The following is a 19,482-nucleotide window of genomic DNA, read 5'->3' as shown; positions in this document are numbered from 1 at the left end:
TTAAAGAGACTGTGTCTATCCCTCACAGCCTTGTTGTCATTCCTGGCAAAAATCAAAGATGGTGCTGCAGTGAATGAGATCTATTACCTGACACAAGTAAAAGCCTCAGATAATGGGGGGGCATTTGGCTGGTCATGTGATCTCAATGTCACATGGCCATTACGATGTGGACAACCCTTATGTAGAATTAAACTGCTTTTTCTAGACTCTGATTTTTGAACACATTTACCCAAAGTACTATTCATTTCTATTCAAACTGGAAAAGGTGGAAAACATTACTTTGCACACTTAATTTTTTTTAAAAAAATGATAAGAAGTAACTGACTTGAAGCATTATATACAGATGATATCATGAATATGCAAGATGTGAGGACATAAGTCTATCTATAGATGCAAATAATATAATAACACCACAAGGAGTGGTGGTGGTGTAGTGGGCTAAAGCACAGAACTGTTAATCAGAAGGTCACTGGTTTGATCCCCACAGTCACCAGCATTGTGTCCTTGAGCAAGGCACTTAACTCCAGGTTGCTCCGGGGGGATTGTCCCTGTAATAAGTGCACTGTAAGTCGCTTTGGATAAAAGCGTCTGCCAAATGCATAAATGTAAATATAAACAGACTGAATCACTTGTATGTAAACAATTGAATTAGATCAGTTTTGAATGACACATATTACAAATGTTATATTTATACACATTACATAACATATAGATACAGATCAAAATGTGCAAATTATACATTCTCGCTTTGGGTTTTCAGCATGTTGAAAGTGGAGGCACCACACAGAAAACTGAAAACAAGACTCTATTTGTCCATATTTATGTCATTTTAACTAATTATTTCATAGTATATAAAATCACCCTATTGTATAATATTACAGGTATTTATGTAATAAACAATTTTAATGCAGTTAAAAAGAGAGAGAGAGAGAGAGAGAGAGAGAGAGAGAGAGAGAGAGAGAGAGAGAGAGAGAGAGAGAGAGAGAGAGAGAGAGTTAAATAGCTCTATGTATTTCCCAGGAATAATTTACATTATACAACGCAAGATCAAAAGCAACTTTTTGTTACTACAGAAAAGACTATGAAAACATGTAAATGTATGTTTCATTCTCTTGTGTAAATGATCAAACTGTCATTTTCCCAAAGGCCATGAATCTCACTGAATGAAACTCTAGAAGTCTAGAAAAAATATACATAGCTTATCTAATAAATAAAACCAGCAACTATATGTATGCTGAAAATAGCATAAACCATCATAGCATCGTGTTCATGTCCTCATAACACTGATTTGGTCAGGCCACTCGGGTCATGAGCTCTTCCAGCGCTCGCTCTTTGTGGTTCTCGTGCACCAACAGAACCTCTTTAATGGTGTTCTGCTGGAAGCCCATTTCATTAAACTGAGCAAGCAGGTGAAGAAACTCCTCAGCCTAAAATAAAATAAAAATAAGACTTAATTTTAAATTAACTTTAAAAGAATATTCCGGGTTCAATTCAAGTAAATCTCAATCAAAAATTATTCAGACTCGTTCGTCCTTTTCTTTAAAAAAGCAAAATTCGAGGTTACAGTGAGGCATTTACAAAGGGGTGTGAATGGGGCCAATATTTGGAGGGTTTTCAGGCAGAAATGTGAAGGTTAACACACTTATTGTTAATGTCTTGTGGCTACAGTGTGTATTTTAACTTTTACGGATTTCCCCCATTCACTTTCATTGTAAGTGACTCACTGGAACCCAGATTTTTGCTTTTATCAAAGAGAAGAAGAGGCAAGTCAAAATTTATTTTTGTGGTAATCAATATTGTGCTGCACATGCTATCGATTAAGCTTAACTTGTTTTGATCCTGGAATATTCCCTTAATGACTAAATAAAGTCATAAATAATGACTAATAATGAGTGCAAATTAAATTTGATCACACGCAATGACATTAAGAATGCAGCCATTGGTCCATGTTTCTTACTGAGGTAACACAGCAAGTCTAAAATGTATAAAAGCAAGGGTCATGTTAGTTTGATACATACCTTAGTCTCACAGTTCTGAAACATTTCCAGCGCTTCCTCAACCTGAACTTCGTCATAGCCAAGTTCACATAACCTATCACATGCCACCAGATAACTCAAGATCTGCAAGAGAACAAGAAAACAGACCTTGATATTGATCACAGAAACAGTAAACGAGAACAAACATTTTCATCTTCTGGATCAGTTTTGATTTTGAGTGCAAATCAAGTTGGATCCCTTTAACGATGAGGAATGTGATGAAAGATAAGCCCTTTGAGACTCTTGGACACTTTATAAAAACAAGGCCAAGTCAAGTTCTAATAGACTTTGTGGGAACAATGGTTTATCCCCTACCAATAAGTAATATGATAAACTGAGCTGATTATCAGGCACACTGTTGACAAAATTATGCATGTATCATAATTAAGGACATTTCATATGAGCTTAGTCTAAACTGTCATTAGGCAACGTCCTTTATGATGGGATTCCATGTCAGATTCAAAGAGGATCAATGTGAATTGTGAAAATCATGAGGATGTAGCGATGGAGGGATGGCCGGTCTGATTAATCCCTGTAACAAAATGAGCTTTGTTGATTCAAATCTGATTGTCCTTTCCAACCAGCTGTCTGACGCTGTCACACTGAGTGCGTCACTAGGCAAATGAGACAAAAACAGTCAGGTAAAATGCTCCAATTTGTTTCAATTAAAAAACCAAAGTGGCTTGGCCAATGCAAAACCCACGTACACCCCTTCATGTCTTGTATGGAGACATTGATAGTTGTCATCTCATTCATGTTTATGGTCAATGGTCTATGCCAAAGAGTCTTGAGTCTTGAACATCAACATATTCTTCAACAAAGACTGGATTTGCTAAAACTTGAAAACAAAATCCCCTCCAAGTTGATTTTAACGCAGTTCAGTCATAGGTACAGCATCTTCAAATTTGGGGCTTCACTGCCATCATCCAGCCCTCATTCGTTGATTTATTGGTAGCCTCTTCTCATAGCCCAGTTTAAATACAACACAACTGTGAGGAAAATTATCATAGAAGTCTTGAATTCACAAATTTAAGTTGTAATTTTCCCACAGTGGTCACAAAATTAATGAAATAATCATTATGGCTTCATGAGTCAACTTCTCTTCTGTGAGAAGCAATGTAATGCTGAGAACTAAATACTAGCAACTTGTGGAAACTTTGGGGGATCTGGTTTCTATTTTTACTATGGTGGTTTTATCTCATTGCAAAACAGAATCACAGTAAAGTGGATGGAACCAGATGTTTTGTTGTTATAGAGAAAGCTGACACCAAAGCACATAGCGAGAGTTAGTTGCTAGAGTTTGAAATCTCTGGCAATGATTTCTGACCGTTAATTTCTCCAGGTCATTATAGAATATACAAATGAAAAACAAAGTGCCAGTATTATTGACAAAATTCTACCAAACTTTCTTAAATAATCTGATGAAAGCTTTCATGGACATTTTATTTAATGGTATAGTTATAGCATAGTGTCCAAAACCTAGCTAGCTTTGAACCAGAAAGCTAATTTTATTCTAAATTAACTTTTGACAATATTTTGAGGAGCTAGATAGTGCCTAATCTGTCAAATCTAACAATGGGACTGGTCTATTTGACTCCTGTTAGATGATTCAATGTTTTTATGACTCTTTGGAATATTTCATTGGTCAACTGCAACATTTAGTCAAATATTTTTGTAAAATAGATGCTATACTCTATACATTTTCATCAGAAAACGCATATTTTTCTCAACGTTTTGGCCCTCCGTCCACACTTAGACGGAGAAAAAGCTCTCCCAGTTGGACAACTTTGAAAATGTTGTCTACGCATTGTAGCGTGGTCAGGGGAAACAGAGATAGTTGAAAACGATGACATATTTCTTGTCATGTAAGGCAGTCATGTGATCCATTCAACCCCAAAAAATCAAGATGGTGGCCCATGTTGTAGCTTCAATGTTGTGCCTACTATTCACTTTGATAGTGTTGTTAAAGATAAATATTACTTTGTACAACCTTCAAATTGCATTTTTTCAAATGCGACGGGAGGTTTACGCAGAATTGCTGTCCATTGACGGAACACGAGGTCAGTTGCGTCCGTAGTTCAGACCGTACATGGAACTGCGAATTTCTGCATGCACAGTTGGGTGATTCAAGAGTTTTCATAAGTTTTCGTGTGGACGAGCAACTTTTGGAAAATGCTTGAAAACGGCAGTGTGGACGGAAAGCGTTTTGAAAACTAAAACGCTGTTTTCAAATGTATCTGGATTAATGTGGATGTAACCTAAAGGTGGATGTAAGACTCCAGCAATAGATTTCCTATTTATTGTCTCTCATATTACTCCATGGTCTTTTTCTTCCCACATAAGTAAGTACTTTATTACAATAAATAATTCATATCTGATTATTTATTTATTTATTTGGTTAGTATCCATTTATAACCACTATTCAGGTTATATATGTAAAAACAGCCGCTCATTAAAACAAAATAAATCTCATATTCTTGAGTCACCCTAAAATGGGTTAATTTTGCAGCTGACTATAAATGTACATAGACTATGGACAAGATAATCTCAGCACTACACTGTGACCCCCATGTGAATCTGGACTCCTGTTTCACATTGGAAGATCAGTGAAGCCCTGTAATAGATCCCCTACTCACTGACCTGCTCTGGGCTCTGCTGGCCTCTCTTCTGCAGGGTGATGATGGCGGTACGGAGAGGGTAGCCCTGCCCAGTCACGGCTGCTAGCAGCTCCCTCTCTTCCTGGCTAAGAGCGGAGAGCAGCTCGACCGAAGAGTCCAGAATGGTGGCGTGGGAACTGAGTGGCCGTGATGGAGCCGGGGAGTAGGATGAACCCTGGACCTGGAAAAAACAACAACAGCACCTCACGGTCTAAATACCCTTGAGAGATGAGGGCAGGAAACACAATACTGAGAAAATCTAGAATGAAAAACAAACTATTGCTGGTGGAGGGTATTTTCATACTTAATATGTCATTTTAAATGAGCTTTGAAAACATGCAACCCACATTTATGCAGCAACATACGAGTGCGTTCAATGGATACATTTGATCAATTTGTGATTTTGCTGGTATTTGAAAACCACATGTTATGTTACAGTACGTTACGTTACGTTCATGTTAGAAAACATGTAGCAATAAACTAATTGTACAACTCCACCAGCCATGTTCAGCACGCCATGACTGTGTGGCCTTGCGGGAGATGATTTCACAATAATTAATAAAATGCCTGATTAGACTGTCAGCACAGGCATAACCTTAAATCATAACTTTGTTGAGCAAGATGTTTACTGTGCACTTCGACTTCCTAAGCCAGACAAATTTGTTGCAGCTTGGGATGATACCAGGAAAAGACTTAACACTCGCTATTATTAACTAGTTCAACTTCATTCAAAGTTCAAAGACATTACAGAGATGTAACCCCCCAAAACAAAAGTAGTACTTTGGAGAAGTCATTCATGTGTAATATGTGAGTGAATTAAGTTGGTCAGAGAGTTGTTCAATAAGGAACAACAAAAAACCTTTCAGCCACTGAGTGATATTAAAACAGGATTTTCAATGAATCCGTAAGAAAGTTGTAAAAACTGTCTGAATGCTGCTGGAATACTAGAAGGGCTCTGATGCCCCTTGCTCAAGTGCTTAAAACACCTTTCTGGTCTTACTTGGGGCATGTCAGTTAAAGCTATTTATAGTAGGGTCAATGCTTGCCTTCTAAGGACAACTGTTATGGTCACTCAACAATTATAAACTTCAGTGAAAAGTCGAAAATGATCAGTTCTTAGCTACACTAACTGAGCATTTTATAAGGTACACCTGTACACCTACTTATTCATGTGATTATCTAATCAGCCAATTGTGTGGCAGCAGTGCATAAAATAATTCAGATATCCTGGGTCAGGAGCTTCAGTTAATGTTCACATCCATAATAAGAATGGGGGAAACAAATATGATCTCAGTGATTTTGATCGTGGCATGATTGTTGGTGCCAGATGGGCTCGTTTGAGGATTTCTGTAACTTCACACACAACAGTCTCAAGAGTTTACTCAGAATGGTGCCAAAACCAAAAAATATTCAATGACCATAATGTTCCTAATAAAGTGCTCAGTGAGTGTATATTCTGACATGTAAAATATTTTGAGAACAGATTAAAGATTATTTTCACATTATCAAGAAAATGTAATTGGTTCTTGCATGTGCACAGCCCATTGCTAGTGTGTTCCAGGTGATTGATTACTATTCAAGTCAAAAGAGCCCACCCTCAAGTCTTTATGACATTCTGGTCTATAGATAAGTCTTGAGTCAAATATATGGGAATTTTCACCAATTTTATGCCACGTGAAAATCAAAGTCAGATTGCTTCGAAAAATAATAACACACCTCTCCTTGCAACAGTCAATATTTTGCTACCTAATGTTCCATTACCCTGACATCAACTGTATTCTGTCAAGCGGCATGACAAGCGCCATCTCCCATCAGACATTATTTTCAGGTTTAGGGATGGGGTATGTATTAGGGCATATGGTTAATAAAAATATGCATTCCTGTTGACTGTATTATATCATTTACAACTAAAAACAACTTGCTTTTGGCAACACTCTGTTGACATTTCACCCAGAAAGTTAAAGGAATGCTCCGGGTTCAATACAAGTTAAGCTCAATTGAAAGCATTTTTGGCATGATGTTGAATACCAAAAAAATTTATTTCAACTCATTCCTCCATTTAAAAAAAAAGAAAAATCCAGTGAGGATCTTACAATGAAAGTAAATGGGGCCATTTTTTTTCTCATTAAAAGAAAATGTGTGTTAACATGATTTTAGTGTGATAAAATTACTGTGGCAGCGGGGGCGTGGTCAAGCGCCCGTCCGGGAGAGAAAAGCGGTAAGGGCGCTCACACCTGAGCTAAAATGATGACTAACACCTGTCTCTAATTTCAGTAACATGAGGAGAGCGGCATAAAAGGGCAGCAGTGACGGAGCATGGGAGCGACAACCCGTCCAAGAAAAAACACAGAACCAGAGAGTGTAATAGAAAAATAAAAGCTTACCCCTTAAGCAGAGACTTGTTTCCGTCCCTTCCTTTGGGCGCGTGTCACATTGGTGCAGAAACCCGGGACATTTTTTTTTTTTTTTGGTTATGGAACAAGGTCGCCCCATAGAGTCCTCCCAGCTGGCGGAAATCCTCCAGTCCCTCGCCACTCTCCATCAAGGTCACCAACAATCCCTGCTTGAGTTCCGCCAGGATCAAGATCGGCGGTTCTTCGAGATCATGCGGGCTCAGGCAGAGGACCGACTTGCTATCCGGAGCCTCCTCAGCCAGGAGGCTGCGTCGGCCCCAGCCGCGACCCCGGACATTCAGCGCTACGCTGCCCCGCCCACGTTACAGAAGATGGGGGTAGCAGATGATCCCGAGGCCTTCCTCGACCTGTTTGAGAAGACGGCTGACATCTGGGGCTGGCCGCCCGAACAGTGGGCAGCCCGTCTAATTCCTCTCCTGTCCGGGGAAGCACAACTCGCGGCACAACAACTGCCGGCGACTAACCTCCTGGCTTACTCTGACCTAAAGAGGGCCATTCTGCAACGGGTTGGTCGGAGCCCAGAGGAGAATCGCCAGCTCTTCCGGAGCATGAAGCTTGAGAAGTCCGACCGCCCGTTTGCGTTTGCTCAACGGCTCCGGGACGACTGTCGGCGGTGGCTGCTCATGGGGACCGCGACGCCGAGGGAGTCATCGATCAGGTGGTACTGGAGCAATTCGCGCAACGACTGCCCAGGAGAACGGCGGAATGGGTCCAGTGCCACCGCCCGGCGTCGCTGGAGGCAGCTGTCCAGCTCGCGGAGGACCACTTGGCGGCGATACCGGGGGCGGATGAGCCCTCCCCCTCTCTCTCTCTGTCCCCTTCCCCTGTGTCTTCCCCTGCCTCCCCCCCCCGCTCCCTCTCGCTCTGCTCTCTCCCCAGGGCCCGTTCCTGCCCCCCGCAGGCGTGGAGGATACACCAGGCCAGCTTCCCGGCCGTGGGAGAACCCACCTAACCCTTCTCCGTCCTTCAGCCGCTCTCCTCCTCAGGTGGTAGCGCCCGCCAGCACGGGTGCGGCCGTGGCGCCTGGGCCGGTCTGCTGGAAGTGCGGAGACCCGATGTCCCGCAGGCTGCCCCCGGTCGGGCTGGAGCGTACCGGGTCCCGGTAAGGATCCAGGGGGGTACATACCAAGCATTGATGGATACCAGCTGTAATCAGACCACCATCCACCAATGCTTGGTTCGACCCGGGGCTTTGGGCACAGCTAAACGGGTGAGGGTGAGGTGTGTGCATGGGGATATTCACAAGTACCCCTTGGTGACTTTAGCGATCAAATTCCGGGGAGCACAACATAGTGTGGAGGCAGCGGTTAGTTCCCGCCTCACCCATCCGCTAATCTTGGGTACTGATTGGCCGAATTTTAGAAGTGTATTAGAGGGAGTTTGTGCGGATGGGTCCTGCATGAAAGTGAAGAGGTGTGTGATGTGCGATGCTTTGGCGGGGAGGCGGAGCTGGGCCGCCCTCGGCTGCTCCGAGTGACGAGGGAAGGGGCGAGGGGTCACCCCCTCTCAGGGAGTTCCCTGAGGGGGACTTTCCCTTGGAGCAGTCGCGGATGAAACCCTTAAGCACGCTTTTGACCAAGTGAGAGTAATCGATGGTCAACAACTCCGGCCGGTATCGCCATCTCATATCCGTATTTTTCAGTTATTAAAGATCGGTTGTACAGAGTGACGCAGGACGCTCAAACAAAGGAGGAGCTGACACAATTGTTGATTCCACGGAGCCGCCGGAAATGGTTTTCCAGGCGCTCACTATAATCCTATGGCCGGTCACCTAGGGGAACGGAAAACACTTTTTCGCCTAATAGCCCGCTTCTATTGGTCGGGCATTGGCGGCGACGTCCGCAGGTGGTGTGCGGCGTGCCGTGAATGTCAGCTGGTAAACCCACCGCCACCCCAAAAGCGCTTTGCGCCTCTTCCATTCATCGAGGTTCCCTTCGAGAGAATTGGAATGGACCTCGCCGGGCCATTAGAACGTACGCCACGCGGACATCGCTTTGTGTTAGTCCTGGTGGATTACGCAACGCGGTATCCGGAAGCAGTGCCTCTGAGCAACATCTCAGCACGTAGTGTTGCCGGGCACTCTTCAAGATAATCTCCGGGTGGGGGTTCCGAAAGAAATCCTCACCGACCAAGGCACTACTTTTATGTCACTGAACACTTCGCGAACTTTACGAACTATTGGGCATTAAGTCGATTCAAGCACTAGCGTGTACCATCCGCAGACGGATGGACTGGTGGAACGATTTAATAAAACACTCAAAAATATGATTCAGTAAATTCGCGCACGAAGACGCTTAGGAATTGGGATAAGTGGCTGGACCCCTGTTATTCGCGAGTACGAGAGGTTCCGCAAGCCTCCACGGGATTTTCCCCGCTTGAGCTGCTGTACGGGCGACGCCCACGCTGGGTCCTCGACGCCATCCGTGAAGCTTGGGAGGAGGGACCTTCTAATGCTAAAAATGAAATTCAATACGTTCTTGATCTTCGAGCAAAACTCCACACACTGGGGCAATTAACACAGGAGAATTTGCTCCGGGCTCAAGAACGCCAGCGCCGGCTGTATGACAGGGATGCTCAGCTACGAGAATTTGCACCGGAGATAAAGTACTTGTACTACTCCCAACATCGAAGCTCGAAATTACTCGCCAAGTGGCAAGGACCCTTTGTGGTCACACGACGAGTTGGGGATCTCGATTATGAGGTTAAACGCATCGATAGAGGGGCGCGCGTCAAATATATCACCTCAACCTCCTGAAATTGTGGAGGGAAGAGGCAGCCTCTGTGACGCTGGCAACGGTAGTTCCGAGAGGGCGGAGCTCGGTCCGAGGTAAACAAAGCCCGCAATCCTAACGCCCGGTTCCTTGTGGAGACCACCTCTCCCACGCCAACTCACAGAGGTTTCCGAACTACAAAAGGAGTTTGCAGACGTGTTCTCTCTACCGGGCCGCACAGACATCATACAACACCACATCGAGACCGAAGCCGGGCGTAGTGGTACGCTGTCGCCTCTATCGCTTGTCCGAACACAAAAAGAAAATAGTTCGAAGAATTGGACGCGATGCTTGACATGGGAGTAATAGAAGAATCTCACAGCGATTGGTCCAGCCCGGTCGTCCTTGTTCCCAAGAGCGACGGGTCTGTACGCTTCTGTGTGGATTATAGAAAAGTCAACGCGGTGTCTAAATTTGACGCATACCCAATGCCCCGTGTTGATGAACTGCTCAATCGGTTAGGTACTGCTCGGTTTTATTCGACCTTGGATCTAACGAAGGGATATTGGCAGATCCCCTTGACACCAATATCCCGTGAAAAAACGGCCTTCACCACGCCGCTCGGATTACACCAATTCGTGACGCTTCCTTTCGGTTTGTTCGGGGCACCAGCCACGCTTCAGCTCTCATGGATAGGATCCTCAGACCGCGATACTGCTTACGCCGCTGCCTATCTAGATGATATCATCATTTATAGCAATGATTGGCAGCTGCACTTACAACATTTGAGGGCCGTCCTGAGATCGCTGCGGCGGGCGGGCTCACGGCAAACCCGAAAAAGTGCGCGGTTGGGCGGTGGAGGTACGGTATCTGGGGTTCCACTTGGGTCATGGCCAGGTGCGCCCCCAAATTGACAAGACCACGGCGACATGCGACTTGCCCTAGACCCAAGACCAAAAAGGGGGTGAGGCAGTTCCTGGGGCTGGCTGGCTATTACAGACGGTTTGTACCTAATTATTCGGATGTCACCAGCCCGCTGACTGACCTTACTAAAAAGGGGGCTCCAGATCCGGTCCAATGGTCGGAGCAGTGCCAACAGGCGCTTACACAGATTAAAGCTGCACTTTGTGGGGGGCCGCTTTTGCATGCACCTGACTTCTCTCTCCCTTTTGTTTTGCAGACGGACGCTTCAGACAGAGGGTTGGGGGCCATACTCTCGCAGGTGGTGGAGGGAGAGGAGCGCCCGGTGCTGTACATTAGCCGGAAGCTCTCCTTGAGGGAGACTAAGTACAGCACCGTAGAGAAGGAATGTCTGGCCATCAAGTGGGCGGTCCTCACCCTCCGATACTACCTGCTGGGGCGGGCCTTCACCCTCTGCTCGGATCATGCCCCACTGCAGTGGCTCCACCGCATGAAAGATACTAACGCCCGTTGGTATCTGGCCCTCCAGCCTTTTAAGTTCAAGGTGGTCCACAGACTGGGGGTGCAGATGGCTGCCGCTGACTTCCTCTCCAGAAATGGGGGGGAGTGGTAGGCAGGCCGGATGACGCCCCGGCCTGAGTCGGGCGGTGGGGGTATGTGGCAGCGGGGGCGTGGTCAAGCGCCCGTCCGGGAGAGACAAGCGGTAAGGGCGCTCACACCTGAGCTAAAATGATGACTAACACCTGTCTCTAATTTCAGTAACATGAGGAGAGCGGCATAAAAGGGCAGCAGTGACGGAGCATGGGAGCGACAACCCGTCCAAGAAAAAACGCAGAACCAGAGAGTGTAATAGAAAAATAAAAGCTTACCCCTTAAGCAGAGACTTGTTTCCGTCCCTTCCTTTGGGCGCGTGTCACAATTACGTACAAACCTTTTCTGTGTAAAGTTATAAGCAATTTTACAACTTCGTTACCATGACAATGTAATGTCAACAAACCGTAAAACGACTGTAAAAATTACAATTTAAACAACTTTACTGCTCAAATAATACAGAAGAATTAACGCAAGTGCTTTTATAAAATTATAAGCTTCACATTTCTGTGTTCAAACCCTCCAAAAATTGGCAACGTTCACTATTATTGACCCAAGAAAAGGAGGAATGATTCAAAATGTATTTTAGTGGTAATCAACATTATGACACAAATGCTGTTGATTTAACACTTCCACCTTTGGCTACTGGGGACAATGTTTCAAATTTCATTAAGCACAAAATAACTTTTGACCTACTGTCACCAAAGTCACATTGAGCCATATGATTTGAAGTATTATTCATGTCCATAGCACAAATGGTGCAGTTCCCATGGGACCAGAACCTGTGTCACAGATGTTGCTCGCATAAAGCCTTGTCTTTGATGTTTTAAATCAGCAACAGGTCTACAACTAGAAGTCTCCGATTGCAGTGTTCACTTGTCTTTATGTGCCAGAGGGAAAGGTGATAACCTCCAAAAATATCTGATAGTTGGTGGCGTTTGTCACTAATTTGGCAATTTGGGGTTGATTTCAAGGTACATAAACATTCAGAAGCAATATGTTGATTCCATTTTGATCATGTTGCATGTGGGAAAGGGCCTTTGTCCTAAAAGTTAGCAAGAAAATTAATATCACTTTAATTAAGAGTAAATGACCAGGTGAACAGTTGAAATGTAAGTTACCTTTGGGTTGGGTGTGTTGTGTTTAAGTGTAGAAATGCATTCAGACTGCAAGTTGTTGGTTGAGATTGCGAAGGACACTCTGGTATGTCCAGCAGAACTCTGGCTCCTCTGGAAATTCTTTTTGGGTGAAGTAGGCTTGCAGAGTGAAGACCGCCGGATGTTCCCCTTACGCTGTGTAGAGAGGCTGCAAGGTGAAGGCAGGTTTAGAAGATGTGATGATCTGCAAGTGCTCAAGTCTTTTAAACCCTGCCCTTGCCTTAGTAGACCCAAACTATCCCGTTTGGGCTGTTGATAAGTCTCAGCAAGGTAGGTCCTATCTTCTGTTAATTCATCATCTTCTGAGTCTGAGATGGTGAATTTCTCTCGGTCGTTTAAGGCGCGGTAGTGGGCCGCATTTAAGCTGCGGCTGCGGGGACGTGGGTTGGGTTCCCAGAAGTCACTGCTCCAGCGGCTGGCTAACCTGCTCATCTGAGGGCTGCTGAACATCATCCAGTAGGGAGGACAGGTGGCCATCTGCTCACATGAGAAGCTGGGATGGAGGGTCGAATAACCACCCTGGAGACCCGTGAGAACCCAGTTCTCAAGGCTGAATACATACTGTAAACATTAAAACACAAAAGAGACTACTTTAAACTTCAGTTTGACAAATTATCATCAACAGATGAAATTGAATCCATTGTTTTTCTTAACTTGCGGTTCACAGGCAAAATCTTCATCAATATGGACATAAGGTTTGAAAATAATGGGAACATGGTAACCGACCAATCACAATTCTGACACAACATTTTTTGCCTTGGTATCATCCTTGACATAACTAGGTTTTTACATTATGTAAGGAAAACGGGAGAGGTTCTTGCCCTAGCAAAACTGGTTGCCATGATGTTAAGATGTTCTGAGTGGTTGTGCTAGGTATTTGCTTCTGACACAAGGCAAAATAACCCATCCCCAAAACCATATTCTGGTCCCTAGACTTGGTTCTTCCAGCAAGTTTATTGTATTTTATTGGCCTGTTAGGCAAAAATAATATGTTTAATTGCATAAAAAGTAATAGATTACCTCGCCTCAACAACCTAAATGACTTTAGGAGTCATTTAGGTCTATAGCACAAATGTGCGGGGCGAGATGTATGGTAAGGGTTGAACCTAACCCTTAATCCCTAACCCTTAGAACAAGCAACAGTAATAGTGATGGTTGCCTTAGCAAGCACCACTAATAAGCACAATGCTGAAACACATTTCCCATGAAAAACATTCCTTTAGTTGTTCCAAATGGTACATTGCTGACATTGCAGTAGGTTTGTGTAAAAAAATGTGTATAAAAACAAATGACAATGGCTCATACATTTTAAAGACAGTCATATACAATAGCAGCAAAAAAACATACAGATGTCTTTTATATCCCCAAACAAAGGCAGGGTTAAATTAAAAAATAATTATTATTTATTTAAAAAAAAATAAATAATTTATGTTGAATATCGTTTTAAATAAAGGAAGACTTTCTGAAAATTGCATACATTCTGAACTAAGCCCAGATATGATTTTCCGACATGAAGTAATTTCTGTGTGAACTTTGTGTGTATATTGTATATTCTGTGTGAACAATATTGAGCCAATATTGTATTATATGAATGCAGGTTATGAAGTAATGCTATGGGAATCCCACTGAATATTAGTAAAATTTGTCTTATTAGCCAGTATCAGCATTATGCATTGTAGAGTACCATGAAGGCAGATACGCCAGCCAAATATTACACAATTTTCATCCCATGCATGTCAGTAACATTGAAATTATGCATGCAATGCTCCAAGTTAGGTACAAAATATTGTTCTTGGACAGATGTGTGACAAATGACTAAGTTCATTACATACCCATAAAAGGTTCACGTTAGCTTATTTCTGATTAGATAGTAATCACCTCAGACGGCAATATATTTTCTTTGCAAATACCTTGGCCAGTAAAACACCTTAAGGAATTTTGTGCATTTTATCCAGATTGATCTACAGTACCAATTACATCAATAATATTCAATAGATTGCAACAGTGGACCTTTTCGATCAGACAAATTCCCTTATAATTTGAGTTTTTGTATTCAGAGATGTAATTATACTGTATTTTTGATGGTGTAAGTTGGACTTCATGTTGATTGTACACCTCTGGGTTAGATAAACAGTACTAGATAGATTATGTGTCAGTGTAATTATACAACTATGGTAGAGAAATTGCAGATGAGAAAAGGTCTGAGGTGGCAGGGATACACTTACATCAAAATGCATGTTACAGCTCTCTTTGTATTTTCCCATGACCTTGTTAGTGACAGCCTGCACTCGGTGACAATTACATTAAGGCCAATGGCTGGTGCAATCAGTGGATGCTCTTGGCAAATTACATTGAGCTTAATGCAGTTGACGAAAGTCACAGATGCTCTTTTGGGAACTTAAAGATCTTGGGAACAGCTTCAAACACATTCAGTTTGTATTAGCATAGACTCAGAGTACCCTTTGAATAATGTAGTACACACACAACATGCTTCTCAGATTTGCCTCCTGAGAAAAAAGCCCATGATCTCACATGTGTCTTTCAAAATATCTTAATCTGTTTAAGGGTTTAGGTAAGGGGTTAGACTTCATGGTTAGGTTTTAGGTTTGGGTTAGGGATTAAACTTTGGAAATAATGTAATAACACTATTTGTTGTTTTATTTGTGGAAGTATAAGTCATAAGATGCATTGTTTTAGTATTTGAAATTATGGAACCTGATGCATTGTTTGTTACACTCAAACAAATATTTGAGCCTATTTTCAAGATGTACTGATTTCAATTGAATAACAAATTTCCATCTAATTGAATTGCCTAATCTTTAACAAAATAAATTGTACAAATCTTACAAAATGCAAGTTTAATTAATTACATTTTCTTCAAGTCTATTCAATTCAATTACCGGTAGATGGAAATTTGTTATTCAATTGAATGTTTGTTGATTGATTTGAAATTCTGTTTGATGATTGGTTGGTCTGCTTTTTGTATGAGTCAAGTCGTACAATATCTTACGATTTCTCCATCTTGTACAAATGAATACAGGTTGACATTAGGCTATATTGGTTTTTCTCATTTAAAGTAAACCCAATTTTTCAAATTACAGACAAGAGCCACCATGTGGCCAATGTTTATGCCCCGAACATCTCCCCCACTGTGCCTTTGATTTCACATACCTTTTGATCTCTGGCTACATAGAGAGACTATATTAGCACAGAAATAAAGTGAATAGCTTGGTCTCAAATTTGGTTTCAGTACTGTTATGGTTAGGTTTGGGGTTTTGGGTTAGGAGTATATTGATGTAATTACTATTAAAATACTGCATAGAGTCAGGCATGCTGTGCCTTTCACATCACATCCAATGGGAAAGTGAAAAGCACACTTTTGAAACAAAACATTTATAAAAACAAAAATTAAAAAAATGTTTGTTAGGTTTCACATGATAATATAATAATAATAAAAATAGGTTTTTGGTTGTGAAACGTTAGTACAGCATTTCCATATTTGTGAACCAGTGTGAACTTGAGGGGAACCGATATAATACATTCACTAAAAAATCACATTGAGACCAGTTGGTTCAAAGTAACATCATTTGTTTAGATGTGTTGCCACAAGTGTTTGGAGCAACTGTAAATGTGTTTTATGCACTGTATAATACTCTGTAAATGTGTACTACAACATCAGGTAAGAAACATGAGGTATTGTGGGAATGAGTGTCTAGCATTGTGTAACTATTAGCATGCATTCAGCATGCTAGCAATCACTGAACTAGCTAGTTTTAGCAAGTACTAGCTAGTTAGGTACCCAGTACTTTTAAGTATTCAAGTTTAGATAATATGTTCATTTTAATTTCAGCCAAAGTGTTACAAGTTCAGTGCCATCAAAATGAATGAGTTTAGCTTACTCAATATTTCAAGTTAAAGGGGTAGTTCACCCAAAAATGAAAATTCAGTCATTGTTTACTCACCCCTATGTTGTAATAACCCTATATGGCTTTCTTTTTCTTTTTAACAGAAAGGGAGGAATTGTGAAAAAATTTTGTGCTCAGTGATGTCATACAATGGCAGTTTATAGTGACTACATCTTCAAGCATTAAAAGAGCACAAAAGTATAATTCAGAAGTAAATTATTTCACAAGACTCATGATTGTTATAAGGTTTGGTGAGAAACAAACTGAAATATAATGTATTATTTAGTGAAAATGTTGAGTAACCGTTGATCGCCTGTGCACGTTCATGATAGGGCACAAGAGCAACAGTTACATTTGTTTTGGTTATCTAAAACAGTTTCTCCACAGTGATAGCGACAACAAAGCACAACACAGCTGCACACAAAACAGAGAACAGAACTTACTGAGCATGTCTGAAGAGTTTGTAGTAGAAGAATTTATGCTTTCTATGCCCATTTATATTTTTGAACGGAGCACTCGGAAATCAAACAGAAACATAGAGGAGGCAACAGGCAGCCGCAGTCACACCGTGTACTGGCAAATGACAAGCAATAAAAGGTTTATTTTCTATTGTAATCAGTGTTTATGTCCTAACCAGCAGTGACGAGTATCGGTACACTCTATCGATAGCTTGTTTTCTATTTTCGTTATCATGCAACTCCATCTGCTGTGAACTGTCCAAAAACTTTCCAAAAAATAAGGCTGGGCATAGAAATGCATCAATTCTAGACTACAACTCTTCAGACATGTTTAGTAAGTTCTTTACTCTGTTTTATGTGCAGCTGTGTTGTGTTCTGTTGTCGCTATCACTGTGGAGACTGTTTTTAGATAAACAAAACAGATTTTCACTTGAACGTCCCAAAGTAGCAAGGGCCCTGCATGAACTATTCTTGTGCCCCATCATGAACAAGAGATCAATGGTCAGTGAACATTTTCACTAAATAAAACATTATATTTCATTTTGTTTCTCACTAAACCTTATAGTATGCTTTAATAACAATCATGTGTCTCATAAAATTATTTATTATACTTCTGAATTATACTTTTGTGTTCTTTTCTTTTTGTGGTCACCATAAACTGCCATTGTATGACAAAACCGAGCATTTTATTCCAATTTTTACTTTGTGTTAAGAAAAAGAAAGAAAGTCGTGTGAGAAAACAATAAAATATTTGGGTGAACTAATCCTTTAAGAGCAATTAAAATGCACACGTAAAACAAAATTTAAATCTGAAACTTGGGAGTTTATTAACTTGTAATTGATTGCCTACATTTGTTTTTCAGTTCTGCTAACTTATTAGGGTTTACAGTATACTACAACATCAGGTAAGAAACATGAGTGTCAGACCTCAGTTTCCTGCAGTATATTCAGATAGTCCGGCAGGGTGATTTCTGGGGCTCTAATCAGCTCAACAACTTCTTTTGCCTCCTCAAGAAAGCCAAAAGGGATTTTGAAGGGTACCTCATCAAGACAGGACATTGTGCCCCTATTTGAAAACACAAACAGCAAATGAAGAAATGTCTGATAACAAACAATGCATCAGGTTCCATAATTTCAAAAGCCAAAACAGCTTATTGTCTGTCAAAATAAGGGGGAATTCAGGCAAATTGGACCACTTTTTGACATTGAGTTTAGTGTTACTACAAAAGTGGCCCATTTGACCTGAATTTACCCCACATACCATTACTATGCCTTTCTTTATGAAATATTTGTTTTTATAAATTTGCATATTTTGTTCTCCGCCTTGCTTAGAAAACACCTACGTGTCCCAAGTCTGAAACATTCCCGCTATATTTGTTTACTTGTTACACAATAGTACAGAGACTAGAGGATTAGGGATTAAAGATTAAGGAGACATGACCACCTGATCGTCTCACCATCTACACCCGATGATGACACATGCACATGTCAGCAACTTTATAGGGATAGGTCGCACTTTATCACATATAACCAATTTTTGTGTCACAAGAAGATCTTAAGTTCTGTAAAACTGGTTCACTTCTGTTTGGAATTCCTGCAACAGTAGGGTTATGTCCTAGCAACAGATGGACAGCTGCTCAGATCTGATTGTAACATGATGATCCACACCTTATTCAGCAGATGGTTTAAGATTTTCAATCTGAGCCGGGTCTTAACAGCCAGATGCTTGGTAAGCTTTTAAGATGTTTTCCTTCTTGTGAAGGACAGTACAATGGAAAGTTAAAGAAGTCACTTTATCCTGTCTAAACAACCAGCTGAACATCTAGGGAGCAAGGGAGTTATCAAGAATTATATTGATGCTGTGAGGTCTAGTGTACATTAAAGATGAACATTCTGGTCTAGTAATTCAGCACATTAAAAAGGAATTCCAGATGATACAATTTACTGTCACAAACCTACTGAATTAAGTACTTAATGACATTTAACTATACATGTATTTACCTTGATAAAATGGTAAAAAAAAGAAAACAATCTGAATATTTTATAAGTCTCATCTTGCTTCATTTCAAAACCTGCCATCTTTAAGTCTTCACATAAATAATTTAACTGTAATACTTTTGGAATACCCTTATGTTGTACTCGAGCACCATAAACTGGTGTTTTTTAATATTTATACAAAGTCGAGCAGCTTCATTTTAGTGACTTAATTTGATTTCAATAACCAGTAACATACTGCATTTATTTAGTAATATATTGTTTGTAGTTATATATTATAAAGCTATAAAACACTTTATTTTATCTTTATATAAAATACAAGTCAATTAAGAGGTATTTTTAAACAAACATCCTCTTTGACTTTATTAAACCTGTACTCTTTGTATTTAAATTGCTTTTCCATAAGTTTTAAATAAATTAGAACGTCCCACAAATTTAAGTTAAAACTAGACCTTAACTGCTTATAAAACTGACAAATGATATTCTAGGGTAATACATGTTTACCAACCTTTCTCCCGAGTGTGACTTGTCTCAGTGATGTGATGTGTAAAGTGTTATTGTCACTCTACTAGACCTCACGCAGACATGTGTTGACTACCTCTGCTCCACTAATCCACTGACATAACATTGGCTGTTT

The 19,482-nt window shown here is 41.2% G+C and overlaps 1 protein-coding gene across 1 annotated transcript; it reads right to left on the bottom strand.

Annotated features, from left to right (window-relative positions):
• Positions 1 to 920: 920 nt before the first annotated feature.
• Positions 921 to 19,453, bottom strand: ubap1lb (ubiquitin associated protein 1-like b). Its single transcript, XM_052151013.1, has 6 exons — positions 19,354 to 19,453; positions 17,778 to 17,916; positions 12,452 to 13,048; positions 4,677 to 4,874; positions 2,019 to 2,120; positions 921 to 1,427 (listed from the first exon to the last, which is right to left on the bottom strand). Exons 2-6 carry the CDS (start codon positions 17,907 to 17,909, stop codon positions 1,293 to 1,295), a joined length of 1,164 nt encoding a protein of 387 aa, XP_052006973.1. The 5' UTR covers positions 17,910 to 17,916; positions 19,354 to 19,453; the 3' UTR covers positions 921 to 1,292.
• Between the last annotated feature and the right edge of the window lie 29 nt (positions 19,454 to 19,482).

Source organism: Xyrauchen texanus, chromosome 2 (assembly GCF_025860055.1).
Source record: "Xyrauchen texanus isolate HMW12.3.18 chromosome 2, RBS_HiC_50CHRs, whole genome shotgun sequence".
In the NCBI taxonomy this organism is placed as follows: Eukaryota; Metazoa; Chordata; class Actinopteri; order Cypriniformes; family Catostomidae; genus Xyrauchen; species Xyrauchen texanus.
The sequence above is the reverse complement of the archived record's forward strand: the minus strand, read 5'-3'. Positions and strand labels throughout refer to the sequence as shown.